Consider the following 17,130-nt stretch of genomic DNA (forward strand, 5'->3'; position numbering starts at 1 on the left):
TCGCCAAGAAAAATAATGTTTCTCAATTAGAAAAACAAAGATAATCTCACCACATCCCAATAGTTATATTTATTAATAGAATACATCTCAATGGAAAAACTATTGGCAATATCCAAAAACAAGGTTGATTCGTTTAATGAAATATGGGCTACTTTTATAACTGACATAACTCCATCATTTAATACTTGAGTCTTCCTAAGTCAGGGCAATGTCGGGCTGTTTTGGGGCATGTGGTTTCATTAGGGCTCTGCGGATGGGTGGGTGCCCGGGGGCTGTGGGGACGTCTGTGGCACTCAGTTCTGTGGTAGTGGGGGGGTCCCCGGGCCCATGGCGCCCGCTTTTTTTCCTGGGTTGAGCTGGCCTGTCTCCAGGGGTGGGGTGGGTGCTCCTAGGGAGTGCCTGCAGCTGGTGTCTGTCTGTTGGTTTAAGGTGTGGTTCTGGAATTGGGGCTCGGGTTGGAGGCGGGGGGTGCGGGTTGCGGGGTCGGGTCTTGGCCCCGTGGCTGGCGGGTCAAGTCACCCCACCCACAGGGCTCGCCCGCCCTGTGGGTGGGGTGACAGGGCTTGCGTTTCCCTTCTGCGTCCCGTGGGTCCGCTGGGTGTGCTCGGCGCAGGGCCCACCATGCTCCTACGGTGGGGGGCGGACTCCTATCGTCACATCAGGCTGCCGGGGTACCCGTACTCTGGCGCTCTGGGTGTGCTGGGTGCTCGTTGCTGGGGGTGGCGTCTGCCACCCTCTGTTCTGTGGTCCGCATGCTGCCCGGCATGGTGGACCGCTCTGTGCCCGTTGCTGATCGCTGTAGGTTGGGTGCCTACTAGGGGGAAGGGCTAACATCTGGGTGCCCCGCACTGAGCACACTATGCTACGTGGATGGGCGCTTGGGGCTTACAGCTGGGTGGGGCGTCTGGTCAGCTGCGGTGGGGCAGGCTTCGCCCTTGCGCGGGGCGTGGTTGGTTGGGTGGGTGGGTGGGTGGCTGGACATGGGGTTCCCGCCAGCTGACCTGACAGGTGGGCGGTTCGGGCTGGGTGTCTGTCTGTCGGAGCGGGGCCTGGCTCCGGGCCCATGGCCCGTACCTGGCGCCTGCGACCCGGGTTCTGTGCATGGGTTGTATGTGTGCCCCCTGAGGTGCGAGGTCTCCTCGTGCACCCTGGGACTGGGTTATGTTCCTCAGGGCCTGGCGTGGGGTTTGCTCCGCGGGCTTCCGGCTTCCCTGGGGACCCGGGGGTCTTCTGTGGCTGCAGGGTGGGGTGCTCAGGGCTTTCCTGCAGCCCTGGGGTGTCTACGCAGCTGAGGAGCTCAGGGGGGGTCAGTAACTGCCATAAGTATGACAGGAGGAGGCCACGTGCCCAACTGCTGTTCCAGTTTTCCTGGACCTGATTAACTCTGCTTTTCAATACATGTCGTCTAATGTTAATGTTTCCATGTAAAGGTTGTTTGGTTCTATGTTTAATGTATCACTCCTGGTGAATCTCCCCCTCTTGGAGTCGTGATTAGTTGTTTATAGAACCAAACATGGTAAAACAGTTCTCCAAAGAGGGGGGTTGGTGCTGGGTCTGTATAACTAAAAGCTGCCCTCTGGTCAGCCCACAGGTCGTCCACAGGAGGGAGTTATTGCAGCCGTTCTTGATGATTAACGAATAAATAAAGAGTTGCATTGCAGGTTGAGAACTTGAACTCCACTTGCAGACTAACTCTTTCCTAGATGCAATAGCATTCAAATACTCCTTCTTGTATGTCTAGCATGCTGACAGCACAGGATTATTAAAAAAAAAAAAAAAAAAGCACAGGGATAAACACTTCAATGAGGAGTTATAAATAAGGGGAATCAAATATATTTTGATATGCGTGTATGTAACAGGGCTCTCTGTGCGCCCTGATCGCCCTGCCCCGTTCCTGCAAAGAAAAAAAAAAAAAACAACCAACGGACAACAGTGTGGGGACGGAGCAAGGAGGAATGCGGTAAAACTCGTAGACTCCTTAAGATTATTTTCTGCCAGATGTAAGATGAAATAACCTACATCTAAATTTAAAAAACTGTTTTGGGCATAAAACATTCTGTTGATCATGTTTTGACTCAGGGTCTGCTTAGAGAGGAGGGGCTCTTCACAGACTGGTCTGTTGACAATGTGTTTGCGACAGGGCGAGAGCGGGGCAAGAATTTTCCCCATTTTAAATAGTAATAAAAATAGAAAATCAATATGTGGCTGTCAACGTTGATATTGTGGTGGGTTGCCACAAATAAATCAATGTATGGGACACTGCACTTATTATCAGTCTACAGCAACTAAAGCCTGGTTTATGCTTGAGTAACTGTAGCTCGAAGAGGCTCACAGAGGAGCCGACGCTGAGCCTTCCCAACTCTCAACAAGGCGCCCTGCGCATCAAATAAGCTGATTGGTTTGTTTGAAACGCAAAAGAAAACGAAGCAGGTAGAAACGTGACCTGAGCATGAGGTTCGATCGCAAATTTCTATTTCCATTTCCATATTTTTGGGTTCTAAAGTTGTCAAACAAAGTCTGGAAAAACAAACAAAAAGAAAACAGATGTATTCGATGTTTTCTCTACAAATGTGACACTGCCCCCCAGTGGACACATGACGTTACACACAATATCTGTACAAGTTTTAAAGGCAAACAGTCGCGCGTCTCCGAACGACCGTTGACGTTCACTCGCGTGCAGACGGAGAACCAGAATACAGCCTTGAATCTCTAAAAACAGTGCATTCTATGAAGCCCAGACTGATTGTTCAGGTTCTACAACTAGAGATAAATTCATTTTATATAATGTTTTTTTTTTTACTTTACAGAATCAAGAAAAAAAACTGAAAAACATTGATTGTTTTAGAAACGTTGTACATGACTGAAGAGAACGCAGCTTACGGTAGAGAGGCTGCAAATGGTCCGAGGGGTAGCGTTTTATGTAGAACTCAAGCGCACACATCAGCAGTTGGAAGGCGATGACCAGGTCATCCTCCATCTGCAAAGCCCTTCCTGCACACAGACAATGAGACGTACATGAAAAGCGTCCACTGTTATTATTATTGTCACAAATAACACTGGAAAGCCGCGGAAAGAAAAACGGCCTTCATTTCAAAAGTGATGCAAAAAAATTAAAAAAACATGAGGCTGAATGGAAACTATTTTGTGGACTGCGTTAAAAGACACAGACCAAATTAAATACACTCAGTAGCTTCGCATTTGTTTGGTTACGGAATTTTTGTGAATTTGTCCATCGGAAATGTTAATCGACCTTTAGCCAACAGAAACAATGTCCAACAGCTCCGCTTGGTCTCCATCTCCCTATAGACAAAGAGGCATTCAGCTATGAATCACATGTCAACATCAGCTACTCCAAATAAACATCAGTGAGGGGTAACATGAAGAGGAGTCAAAACACGTTGGCTAAAGCATTTTTTTTTTTTTATATTCACTTACTTGCCGTCCGAATCCAAAGAAAATATTTTCTTACATGTTCTGAAGGAAAAACAGATAAAAACAACTTCTGTCTTTAATAAATCAGTGACATAAATTTTACAAAAGTCACATTATCTTTTAGACAGCTGAAAAAGGTGAAACTCTCACCGTCATTTTAGAAGAGCACATGCATCAACACATTACATAGATTATCAGGTAGTTCATTTTCATCAATCACTCACTTGTCAAACCTCTGATAGAGAGCCAGCAACACATCGTACTTCTTCTCCAGCCGCGTCAGAACCGAATCAACACGAGTGCTTATTGTGTCCAGGTTGACGTCCATCTTCCTAATCAGAGCTAGGAACTGTTTCACACTACAAAATAAAAGTTGGATCCGTGAAACACTTTATATTTCACATCATTTATTAAGGAGATATAGGAATATCAACAAATGAAAGACCACAAGCTTTTGAAAAACAAAAAGTCGGTGATATTTCCGCCCATGCTGCAGTTTTGACATATCGACCGGATGCAATTTCACATCCCAAGATAAAAAAGCCCAAGCAGACTGTATCGCAGCCCAGCTCAACCTTAGTCAGTCAGGGAACACACTTACTTGAGAGCCACAGCTTTCTGAACCTGAGTTAAAGTAAAACTAGTAACATCCAGCTCCATGTCCGTCACTGTCACGTAGAGACAGGCGCCCCAGATCCTTCTCTGAGTGCCCTGGAGTGACAGGGGGAAGAGGAATAATGTAACAAGACTAAAGACACAACATGGCAACAACCGACAGGAGGAGGTTTTATTCCCTGAAAGTATCATTTGTGTTTCGATATATCAAAGATTTTAAACAAGAAAATAGTAAAAACAAGACATTGTTTCATATGTAAAAGTGTATTGCATAGACTTTTTCCCATGCAATACACTTGTGAATAAAAGCTGATTTAAGTCATGTTGTGTAACATCAGTACCTACCATACTGTACCAAGGTGTGGTATAATCCAGAATATTCCACACCTTCGGATATTACATTTTCACGTCTATATCAGGTTGACAATACCTTTATATGTTTGTACTAATCATATAAAATGCTTTTGAGTGAATAATTTGCATGTTTTAAATTGCACTTTAACCTTTTTTGTCTGTTTCTAGATTGTTATTCCTAATTATGGAGCAACAGTCAGACTGGGTGTTAAGTTTGGTCCCAAAGAGTGAGTGAGTGAGTGAGTGAGTGAGTGAGTGAGTGAGTGAGTGAGTGAGTGAGTGAGTGAGTGAGTGAGTGTGTGTGTGTGTGTGTGTGTGTGTGTGTGTCAGTGTGTTGTTTGAGTCCTGTCATGTTCTGCCAAGTGTGTAGGTCTAATGAAGCGGAATGGGAAACATACAGAGATTTCATCCATGGATCGTTGAACAGACTTCCACAATATCCAGGCTTGATCACACACGGTGTCTGTCACTTGGAGACTCTTGCACAGAGCGACAAAGTCCTCATCTTTTTCTCTGTGTCTAGTGGTAGAAAAAATACATAGATATACATACATAAAAAATATACACACATATACACACACACACACACACACACACACACACACACAATTAAAAGCACCACTAAAACTGTGCAGCTCCCCCTCGTGTCGCCAAAACAGCTATGACCCGTGGAGGCATGGACTCCACCAGACTCTGAAGTTGTCCTGTGGCATCTGGCCCCAAGATGTCAGCAGCGGATCCTATAAGTCCTGGAAGTTGGGAGGTGGGGCCCCCATGGATCGAAGCTTGTTGTTCCAGCACATCGCACAGATGTTCCATCGCATCAGACCCTAACCCCGCCCATCCTCATGATGTAGAAGAAGCGTGATTCATCAGACCGGGCCACCTTCTTCCATTGCTCCATGGTCCAGTTCTGATGCTCACGTGTCCATTGTAGGTGCTTTGGGTGGTGGACAGGGGTCAGCATGGGCACTCTGACCGCTCCCATACGCAGAAAGCTGTGAATGACTGTGTGTTCTGACACCTTTCTATCATAGCACCATTCACTTTTTCACCAATTTGTGCTACAGTAGCTCTTCTGTGTGATCGAACCAGACGGGCTAGACTTCACTCCCCAAACTCATCAATGAGCCTTGGGCGTCCATGACCCTGTCGCCGGTTCACCGGTCGTCCTTCCTTGGAGCACTTTTGGTCGGTAGTAACCACTGCATACCAGAACAGCCCACAAGACCTGTGGTTGTGGAGATGCTCTGACCCAGTCGTCCAGCATCACAATGTGCTCCTTGTCAAAGTGGCTCAGATCCTTAAACTGCTTCCAACACATCAACTTCAACAACTGACTGTTCACTTATTGCCTCATACATCCCACCCCCTGACAGGTGCCTATGGAACCAGACGATCCAGGCTATTCACTTCACCTGTCACTGGTTTAATGTTATCGCTGATCGGTAAATAATGATAAATATAAATAAAAACCTGTACCTGCACTAACCTGTGTGTACTAGGGTGGGAAACAAAATAGTTAAAACAATTTAACACATACAGTGTTGCAAAAGATGAATGTTGTAGCAAGCCAACATGCTAACAGTTTGCAATTCCTTCACCTTAATAAAAGGACTCCAGACAATTTCACAAATCACATATATTATAATGAGCAAACTGCTGCTTTTCTTACTTTTTAATGGATAATTCAGCATCGTCCTTTTTCTCTGCGGAGGCTCCTTTAACACTGGGCTTCGCCTCCTTCACTGCTGCTGTTATTCGCTTTTTGGGTGGCATCTTCTGGGCTACTCAGCAACAAGCAAATGTCAAGAGGAAGAAGAATATATAAATGATATATATTTATATAATGTGTATAAATATATCTATAAAAAAGACCTTTCTAAAGCGAATAAAAGTCCCTGTCGTGTTTGCTGGGTTTAAATCCCACTCCGCGCACCAGCCCCGTTCAACAATACAACAAACTCAGGCGGACTTCCTGAAAGCCTAGTAACAGGAGCGCTCGTCTATGCTCCCCGGACAGCACGCCGGCGTTCTAATGCCACCAATAACACTACTACGAACGTGTTTGTACAACTCTGTATCTTTTATCTATTCGCGTCGCATTTGAATGGGCTTGGACCCGCCGTCGCGAACCGTGGGCTCAGACTAACGGCCACCTCCCAGACGGGGGAATAAGAGTGGCCCCGCTACGCCCACAGCGGCTCATGAGGCATACCGGCACTGGCCGTCAACATAATCGAACGTACCCAAAAGCAGCAGGCGAAAACGCGGGAAAGTGTCCAACGCAACTTCCGCCCGAAGTACCGTTTATTTATTTTTTGATCGAAAACCTCGGTGAAAGGACTGAGTAGCCAACGCCCAAAAGATCTACTTTTAAAATATAAAATTGTAAAATACATATGATTTTAAATATGTGATTAGAAATGTGGAGGCAGTGACGTCAGAACCGAAGAAGACTGAGCGAACTCTCGAATCGGAAGTATCGCGATAAGATGTGACGACACCCCGCTTCAAACGATTTTTTATATAAATATGTGTATATATATATATATATATATATATATATATATATATATATATATATATACACATATTTATACATAATATATTTTTAAATCGTTTGACTGTTTGTATATACTGTATATATGTATATATATGTACATATATCTATATATATATAAAATATATATATATACTGTATAAATATGTGTACGTATATATATATATATATACTGTGGATATATATTTACACATATTTATACATTATATATTTTAAAATCGTTTGATTGTTTGTATATACTGTATATATGTATATATGTACATATATATCTATATATATAATATATATATATATATATATATATATATACTGTATAAATATGTGTACGTATATATATATATATATATACTGTGGATATATATTTACACATATTTATACATTATATATTTAAAAATCGTTTGATTGTTTGTATATACTGTATATATGTATATATATGTGCATATATATATGTACATATTTATTAACAGGTGTAAAACATAAAGGTTGTTCCTCAGTCTGATCAAAGCAGAACATTTCACATTTATATTTGTTGAATTTTAAACCTGATGCATGTGCTCTATGTTCAGCCTGATGTTTATGCCTTAGAAACAGTGCTGTATCATCAGATAACTGGGTCAACCTGATTTAGTAGATCAGTAGATCTACCTTTAACCCATTAGCGAGAGAAGTTGAACTCCATTTGCAGACTAACTCTCTCCTCGATGCAATGGAACAAATACACTGTGTATGCCCAGCGTGCTGACGGCACAGGGTAAAAAAAAATTATATCTTTTTTTATGATCACATGCCACTTTAAATGCACATATCTGTATATACATAGCCATATTCCTTCAACCTATTCCATTTTATTTCAATTTATTTTTTATTGTATTTTATTCTATATATTTTTTATCTTATTCTATAAGTATTCCACTTACTGTATTACGTTTTAGGAGTCAGTTAGTCGGTCTATTAGAAAGGAATTTTCTACTTTTTATTTTATTTTATTTTTGTACTTTTTCCTAGGACTTATTGTGTGCTATCACCGTTGCATTACATTTCACTGCATATATGTATGGAAGTATGTATATGTATGTGACAAATAAAAATCTTGAATCTTGAATCTTGAATGATGACATTATTATTAACTTGCCTTGCCTTAACTATCAAAAAAAAAAACAAAAAAAAAAACCCCGGGACAGGTTAGAACTCAGGTTAGAAATCTGTGTCGTTCTGGAGAGCTTTGCTGGGCTGCTGGTCGGCACTTTCCTGCACAACCTCACCTCTAGCATGAATGGTGCCACGGTTCCACACCCACCCACACCTCACACACATCAGCACACACACAAACCGGATGCACATGAACACAAGCACAAATGAACGCACACATACCCACATCTAACAGATGTATGTGTATGTGTATATAAAGCGTCCAGACTCAAATGTCCCAGTCGGTATTTTTTCCCCCTATTTTCTTTTCAAAATGTGTGTAATTCTAATGTTCTTCTTCCCTTTTAACCCTTTTCATCCTGCCGTCTCCTGCTGTGTGTGTCCCGCAGTCACCTTCGTCGACAACGCCGACATTGTGGTGATGATGGAGAGCTCGGCCAGCGTGGGCCAGCAGAACTGAGCAAGACGTTGGCGGCAGCTCTGGTCTTGAAGAGATATTGGTAACAATCGTTTCAACACTCGGTTTCATCTTTCATTCGCGACCGAGTTGACGTCCGCTCAAGCGCCATGTATTAATGTGCCATTTCCCCCTGCGTCACCCGACCTTGACAAGTTCAATTCAAATAGACGTTAGTTCAGAACAGTTTGATTGGATACAGATGCGGAAGCGAAGCTTGGTTCGGGGCGATTTGTTAAGCTTTAGTTTTCTTCAGTCTCCAGGACCAGATGTGGACTCCCTCAACGCCGACAGGGAAGAACAGGGCGCGACATCAGAGAGGGGTTCTGACAAAAGAAAGCCATCAACAACTCACACACGTATGAATAAAGGTAGAGCGGCTGGAGACAGCGTGCGCCAATGGACACGAGGTTGTGCGTATGTGCGCAGTTAGACCTGTGTGAGCTCAACGTGCACGCATGTTTGGGCTCGCCTTTACGTCCGGACATATACTCTACACACATATGCACGAAGAAGGTAGTGTTTTGTGTATGGCCTTGGGGCCTTGTAGGGTCAAAGAGCGGCAGAAAGGCTGTTCTGCGTCATCTGTGGACCAGAGCACTGCATGTCAAACATATGTGAGCAGACACACACACACACACACACACTCACAGACACAGACACAGACACAGACACACACACAGACACACACACACACACACACACACACACACACACACACACACACACACACACACACACACACACACACACACACACACACACACTTGAGCTCCCCTGTTGAGCTCCCCTTTAATATACAGTATTTGCATTTTTATTTAAATTTCAGCAGTGGCCCCGAGTCACAGTTCTGGTGTTACCATCTGTGGCACTATTAGTATCCGGCTCAGCCCCGTTGTTACGCTCACTGACTCTGAATAGATGTGACCTTCAGCACAACACAAAAACAACCAGGTAAGAAGGCACAGTCCACAAGGTTTATTCCAAAAAGCAGGCAGGGGTCAAAACCAGGAGACCAGTCAGAGAGGGCAACCTTGCAGGCAGATAATCAGAGTACAGGGAATCCGGCAGAAAATTAAGGTGCGGGTAATCAGGCAGAGAGTCAGGGTCCAGGGAATCAGGCAATAAATCAGGGTCCAGTAAATCAGGCAGAGAATCCAAGTCCAGTGAATCAGGCAGAAAATCAGGGTCCAGGGAATCAGGCAGAGAATCAGGGTCCAGGGAACCAGGCAGAGAATCAGGGTCCAGGGAACCAGGCAGAGAATCAGGGTCCAGGGAATCAGGAAGAGAATCCAAGTTGAGGGAATCAGGCAGAGAATCAGAGTCCAGGGAATCAGGCAGAGAATCAGGGTCCAGAAATCAGGCAGAGAATCCAAGTCCAGGGAATCAGGAAGAGAATCCGAGTCCAGGGAATCAGGCAGAGAATCAGGGTTCACAGAAACAGGCAGAGAATCTGAGTCCCGGGAACAGACAAAGAATAAGAATCGAGGGAATCAGGCAGAGAATCAGAGTCCAAGGAATCAGGTAGAGAATCCAAGTCCAGGGAATCAGGCAGAGAAGCCGTGTCCAGTGAATCAGGCAAATAATCAGAATCGAGGGAATCAGGCAGAGAATCAGAGTCCAGGTCTCTGGAAGTTGTATATTTGAAGTTCTCGAGGCAGCAGATAGCCTGAGAAATCTGTGCTGGCAGATTGACATCACTAGACGTCATCGAAAAAGATAGAGAGGGATTCTTCTGTAACGAACGTGTCAGGAGGACACCCCAACATGTGTTGAGCACTTCAACTGAGATATGACCACATCATAAAAACAACGTCCACGGATGTTATAATGTATTTGGGACCAGAAGGGAGATATGGAATAATGACACCAACACACACTACCCTGTGAAGATCAACATTCTACCAAAGTGCCTGGTGCCTCTCGGACCTACCAATTATAAAAATAGAAAATGCTTTATTTTTAGGCATTAGGCAGAAAATACGCCAAAACAATAGGTAAAAAAAAGAAAAATGAATAAATAGATTATAAAATAATAATCTTCTTCTTCTTCTTTTGGCTGCTCCTGTTAGGGGTCGCCTAATAATAATAATAATAAAAATAATAATACTAAATATATGTATATACAAAAATATGTTTATTTTCTCTTTATTATTCATTGTATTTATCTGTGTGTGTGTGTGTGTGTGTGTGTGTGTGTGTACGTGTGTGTGTGTGTGTGTGTGTGTGTGTGTGTGTGTGTGTGTGTGTGTACGTGTGTGTGTGTGTGTGTGTGTGTGTGTGTATGCAAGAGCGTGTATCCCAGCTGCCTTCCTCGTCTGAGTCACAAACACATCTGGAGAGGGGCTTCGGGGAAGAACACTGAGTTTATCAGAGGTTTACCGTAATATCGGTTTGTTTATTCTTTAAGGGCAGAAAACTCTTTGACACTTTGATCTCTGCGACCGGAAGGTAAAGTCTGGCCGTGCTCCGAAGGATTCGTGGGGGAGACGTGTACAGGACGCGCCCAAAGACAGAAAATCCAAGTTCATCCAACACTCGGGATCAGAAAGTCTGTTATACGTGTCAGACGTGTGTCCGTGCGTGCTTCCATTGTAGTGTGTCAGTGTGGATAGCAGCTTTTTGGCCTTTTCGGGCCGCCACACTTTATTTTGTTTGTCTTTTGAGCCGAAGTGAGTTTCTTATTCCCGTGTTTCCAGTGCAGAAGTGCCGTGTTCTGGAACTGATCACACAGCCATCCCCCGCAGAATGAAAGGCTGGGGTCATTCCAGTGCCATGACTCACCCTTTTGAAGAGAGCGTCCAGGAGCCCCTCCGCCTCCCCCCCGCTCCTCTCCTCCTCTTTTTTAAGGACGGACGCCGGCGCTGCCCCGGAGAGAAGGTCCTGGATCCTCACGCTTTCTGTCCTTTCCTGGCGCCGCAGTTCAAAACGCTGATCTTTCAGTACCAATTTCAATTCTTTCAGCACTTTGACGTCCACACTTGGCAGGGAGACATTACAAGTGCATGACTCAATAAAAGACGCAGCACGTTGGGGAGAAGGTACGGGAATATAAAGATCATTTCACCAAAAGGCACATATCACGGTTGAAATCCACGCGAGTGTCCGCGTTGTGTGGATTACCCTACAAGTCCCAGAATTCAATTAAAAATGCCAACGTTTTGTCTTCAACACCTTTCTTTTTTCATTCATCCCCGGCTTCTAAGATAAGACAGGATAAGATAAGATAAGATTATCCGGTATTAGTCCCACAACGGGGAAATTTGCACAGTTACAGCAGCAAAAAGTGACAGCAGAAAATAGAGTGCATCAATAAGGAGTTATAGCAACTAAAAGTAAGTGAGAATCAAGGTAGGCACTATAAACAATATAAAACAAATAAAAATATAAACCTAAGTAGAAACAACATAAATAGGAATCAGAGTATTAAAGAGTATTGCACATATTTAGACCGGTCAAGTTTGTTGCACTTTTGATGACATTTCTCTCAGCGTCTCCGCAGAAAGGAAGCGCAACCTGGAGCTCAGGTTTAGGTTGAAGTTCTTTTCAATGGGTCGATCGTTCTGCGGCGCAATCCTGATCTGTATGTTGCCTGTAACGGTACTACCTGGAGCCCCCAAAAAAGGGGGCCCTTATTTAAAAATTTAATTGGAAAACGCATCAGCATAAGGAAATGCCCACACCTAAAAAAGTGGTCATTGGATCGGCGTCAAAATTAATTGAACTCGATTTTTTTTTTAGGGTTCGTCGACTTCAGTTTTCCAAATGAAGGTACATCTTGAGCTGAGAAAAAAATAACAGGTTCAACAAACGTATCTGCATTTTTTTCAGTTGATCCTATGACTCCGATCAAATCTATTTTCTGTTGCAATCAAGCAGTAGTCCTCCACATTTCAACTTTTTCAGCTGAATTCCAATAGGCCTATTTTATGTGCACTGAAATATGACCTGGTCCCCCTTTCTTTTATTAACTCTCTAAAGCCCAAATATAGAGGAAAAAACTAGCAAAGTTTTTCTTTTTCACCTTTCAGATGTTGTTGTCGGAGGCATCTGATGCACAAATCAAAGGATTTTTGTGTGTTAGTAAATTTCTCGGGAAATTAAAATGATTGCGGTAATAATGCAACGTTGGCCCTCGCTGGGAGCAGAATTTCTGTATTTGTACTCACATTGTGTGAACAAATATACAGAACAGCTAAGGGTTCCTTTGCAGGGCCGACTGCTTATTTAGACCCATAACAGTATAAATCTGGCGATCCTGTTCTACTCTCCTTATCAAAAAGGAATACATCACTTCAATGTATTTTTTTGAACTGATAAGATACAGATAGAGTTTGAAATACTGCAACCGGATATAATATACTTTATTCAACTCCGGTCTAAACTCAGAATGTTAACGGAGAAAACACGTTTAGAAGTCAGTTACAGTGAATCATCACAGACGGTGATGTTTGTTTTAGTGTTGTTTTCCATGTGAACATGTGAGGAGGGTCAGATGCACACACCGACCTCACCCAGATACGAAACAGACATGAAGGTCAGCACCAAATCTAAACTAAATATCTAAATGTTCTAGAAATAATAATAATAATAATGATAATAATCGCACACAAAAAAAAAAATTAAGGTGTTTTACTTTCTTGGATCTTGACAAATCAATTCCAATAAAACAAAGAGACGTGCTGGAAGGAAAGTTTGCAGCTTGTGTGAGTTCACAGACCCAGAAAACATATTTACTGTGTTTAATCTGTGCTATAAATGTGGTCTTTAAAAAAACATTTACAGATATATTTTTTGGGGATATCTGAAAAAGTGGCGTCTGTCGTTTTGTAACTCTGGGCCTTACAGGGTTAACAAGAAATATACGGTGGGGGAGTCGACGAACCTGCAGCCTGTCGGCCCCTGCTCTGTCCTCCCTTCCAACAAACCCGACGACCGGGGCTTGTTGTCGGGGGCGCAGCACGTCCCCTGGATGACGGAGCAGGAGGCGATAAAGGAGCGGACGACGGGTACAAGGAGCGTCCGAGTCACCAGAGTGGAAATGAGCTTCCAACGACAGCGAGGGGAGGGGAAGGGCATCGGCTACACAAAGACAAACCGGGGGAAGTTTAGTCGGTTCACGGAGGCTAAATACATATCGTGTTTATGTCTTTATTCAAGACTTGAGTGAGAGGAGGTAAAAGCCATGGAGCCAGAGGGGACCACGGAGGGACCGGCCGCTAATTTGGCACAACCTACCGCCATGAAACTGTTCCAGATGGGGGAAAGAACCAAACAGCCGGGCGCCGCCGTCCAGGACCCGGATCCACAGAGACGGATTATCCTAGTGATAGTCTGCGTCACACTCTTTTTAGACAACATGCTTTGTATGGTCATCGTGCCAATCATACCTGGCTACCTGGCAGAGCTGCAGAACGAAGCGGTCCATGCAAACGCACGGCTGATGCTCACCAACTCCACCAACAGCACCGTCCATATGGTCACCAGGGGGGACTTTTACCTGCAGATCGGGGCGCTGTTCGCATCCAAGGCGATCCTGCAGCTCCTGGTCACCCCACTGAGCGGTACCTTCATAGACAGGGTCGGGTATGACGTTCCACTTTTCATTGGACTAAACATCATCTTTCTGTCCACGCTAACCTTTGCCTTCGCCCGAAACTATTGGACTCTGTTCCTGGCGCGCAGCATGCAGGGTCTGGGATCCGCGTTCGCCCATACCTCTGGCATCGCCCTGATCGCGGACAAGTACCCGCAGGATACGGAGAGGAGCAAAGCCCTGGGCATGGCCCTGGCCTTCTTCTCCCTCGGGAGCGTCGTGGCGCCCCCGTTCGGGGGGCTCGCGTACGAGTTTGCCGGGAAGCGCGTCCTCTTCCTGGTCCTCGCCTGCATCTGCCTGGTGGATGGCATCATGTGCCTGGCGGTGCTCAAGCCCTTTTCCAACCAGGAGAGGGAGAACATGCCCGCGGGCACCCACATCCTCAAGCTGACGATGGACCCGTACATCACCGTGGTGGCCGGCGCCCTGATCACCTGTAACATCCCCCGGGCTTTCCTGGAACCCACCATCGCCACCTGGATGGAGGACAGCATGCACGTCACCCAGTGGGAGATCGGCCTGACGTGGTTCCCCGCGTTCTTCTTGCATGTCCTGGGGGTGTATTTGACGGTGAGGTTTGCGGCGAAGTACCCGCACCTCCAGTGGTTCTGCGGGGCCATCGGCATGGTGTTCATCGGCGCCAGCTCCTGCACGGTGCCGGCCTGCATAAACATCGGGCAGTTGATGATCTCGCTGTGCGGGATCTCTTTCGGCGTCGCCCTGGTGGACGCGGCGCTGCTGCCCACGCTGGCTTTCCTGGTCGACGTGCGGCACGCGTCCGTCTACGGCAGCGTCTTCGCCATCGCGGACATCTCCCACTGCCTGGCCTACGCGCTGGGACCCGTGGCGGCCGGGCAGATAGTCAATGATCTGGGGTTCGTCCAGCTCAACCTGGGTATGGGCCTCGCCAACGTGCTTTACGCGCCTGTGCTGCTGTCGCTGAAGAGCGTGCCGTAGCTTAAACCTTCCTTCTCAGAGCGAAACATGCTGCCGGAGGACGGACCGACAGGGACCGAGAGATACCATCAAGATGGAAGAACGAGGGAAGAGGAGGAAGGGACCGCACGACGATTGACGAGAACGCCATGGACAACCTTTGCGCGGCGGTCCTTCTCCGAGGAGGAATCCCCTGGAGAGCATGTGTACAAACTGACTCCAAGTATCAAAGTGCCCATATTGCCAGAGCTAGATCCCAATGTTATATTATCTCATCGCTCATTTACATACACACCGCGCAGAATCCAGCACAAAAAAAGAGATCTGTCCATGTGGGCGTCCTCTCCATTCTGTCTGTTCATTATCAGTATGTATCACTGTATCCAAATGGTTTGATATCATATTCCGTACTCAAGTGTAGATTAATTTACATAATAAAATCTGCAAAGTCTGTGCAAACCACAATTTTTTATGCTGCACAGAATTTCACATCTAGTTTCCCACTCAAGCGCTTTTAGAGTTGGGTTAAGATCACACTTTACCCTCTGATTTGGCCTCTTCATGTCGTGGCAGCATTTCTATTAACAATGGAATATCGAACTAAAGTGCAGTGAAGTCATTGATGAAACAAATAAACAAATTTAAAGAGTCTATTTCTAAAGGAGCGGGCTAGAATGTGAAGAGATTTGGACGGAATCATTTCACTTATTAGTCGACATTCAGAGGTTGCAGAAAAGCTTTAAAAGAAAGTCAAAGACCCATTGCTATTCAAAATCTGAATAGGATAACACTCCCCAGGATTCAAGTTTACATTTAAATGTATTAATATCCAGAGGAAAAATCAGGTAATACATAGATGTAGCATATATTACAGCTGAGCAACATAAAAGGAGAGATGCTTGTAGGAGGAGGGAGTTATGAAGAATGGAACACGGTAAGGAAAGACAAACGCAAAGAGAATAAATGAGACGATAGTTATTACGACAGGAGAGCAGCTGTAGTGGAAAGGAGAAAATGGGATTTCAAGGTAATTGTTAAACTTGCACAAGAGGCGGCTTCTCTCGGCGACTGGAATCCAATCCAAAGCAGTGATCCAATCAAACGGATCACTGCTGATTATTTGGAAGGATGGGGGACAACAAGGGGAAGTAATCCGAGTGAATAAAATAAATGGCAGGAAAGTGCATTATTCAGAATGTGGGTGAAGACCCTGTTGTTATTGCTCCGTTTATTCTTCTTTTTGATTCTTCTTTCTTCAGCCTTTTTGAATCGGCTTTTTGAGGGCCTGAAGATACTCAAACACACAAAACTTTGCACACTCATCAGTACTGGTGAGTCATTTTGAGATTCCAAGGGTCCCATGCTTGGGCGTGGCATTATGGCTCGCTGGCGCCCCCTAGAAAATAAAAAACCCCATCAAACCTATTCACTTTCTTCCACGAAAACCTACGAAATTCAGTACACGTGTAACATCACTAGACGTTTTGCGCCAATATAAAATGATGTTGGTGCCATGTCTCAAACCCAGCAGGTAGTCTGCCATATTTATTTGAAGGTTCCGTTTTAGACACTTTTTGGTCCTTTTTATGCTTTGTATTTTGCAAGGACCATTGCAAGACAGCATAATATGACGTGGGGATTTCAATTCACATACTTCTTTACGGTGGAGCCATTTTACCGACACAAACTGTTTAGCTGTTGAAAAATTGATAGATGATCATAGTTTGATGTGGATTAATAATGGGGAAGACACACGATGTAATAGCACGCCAAACACAGAACCAGCACTCAACCTGACATTTGTATCTAGCGCGAGGTGTAAGCACATGGAGGGTGATAAATCATGCTGCGGTAGGTAGCGATCACCACCCTGTACTGACTGAAGTTGTCGCAGTGATTTATTATGAGAAGGGAAAGAAAATTCCCAGATGGAAATTGAGAAATGCTAATTGGGATGCATTCCAAGAGGTCAGCGCAAACAAATGTCCGGAACTTCCAAGCGGATGTGAGCTTGGATGTTACAGAGGA

The 17,130-nt window shown here is 44.8% G+C and overlaps 1 protein-coding gene and 1 pseudogene across 2 annotated transcripts in view; one reads left to right on the top strand and one right to left on the bottom strand.

The window, feature by feature from the left end:
- The window catches only part of rb1 (retinoblastoma 1), a gene marked incomplete at its 5' end in the record, with an annotated part of 29,461 nt that extends 23,281 nt beyond the window's left edge, over positions 1-6,180 (bottom strand). The window contains 7 exons of the mRNA XM_080013568.1: positions 2,881-2,991; positions 3,251-3,300; positions 3,436-3,474; positions 3,657-3,791; positions 4,034-4,143; positions 4,800-4,920; positions 6,077-6,180. Coding sequence (XP_079869694.1) covers positions 2,881-2,991; positions 3,251-3,300; positions 3,436-3,474; positions 3,657-3,791; positions 4,034-4,143; positions 4,800-4,920; positions 6,077-6,180 — 670 coding nt within the window. The remainder of the gene's footprint in view (positions 1-2,880; positions 2,992-3,250; positions 3,301-3,435; positions 3,475-3,656; positions 3,792-4,033; positions 4,144-4,799; positions 4,921-6,076) is intronic.
- Positions 6,181-13,639: 7,459 nt separating this feature from the next.
- LOC307240333 (putative vesicular acetylcholine transporter-A) lies at positions 13,640-15,745 on the top strand (annotated as a pseudogene). The gene has a single exon. The product of its transcript is annotated as a putative vesicular acetylcholine transporter-A (transcript).
- The last annotated feature ends 1,385 nt before the right edge of the window (positions 15,746-17,130 follow it).

The sequence above is a fragment of the Zeus faber genome (genome assembly GCF_960531495.2).
Source record: "Zeus faber genome assembly, chromosome: 14".
NCBI lineage: Eukaryota > Metazoa > Chordata > Actinopteri > Zeiformes > Zeidae > Zeus > Zeus faber.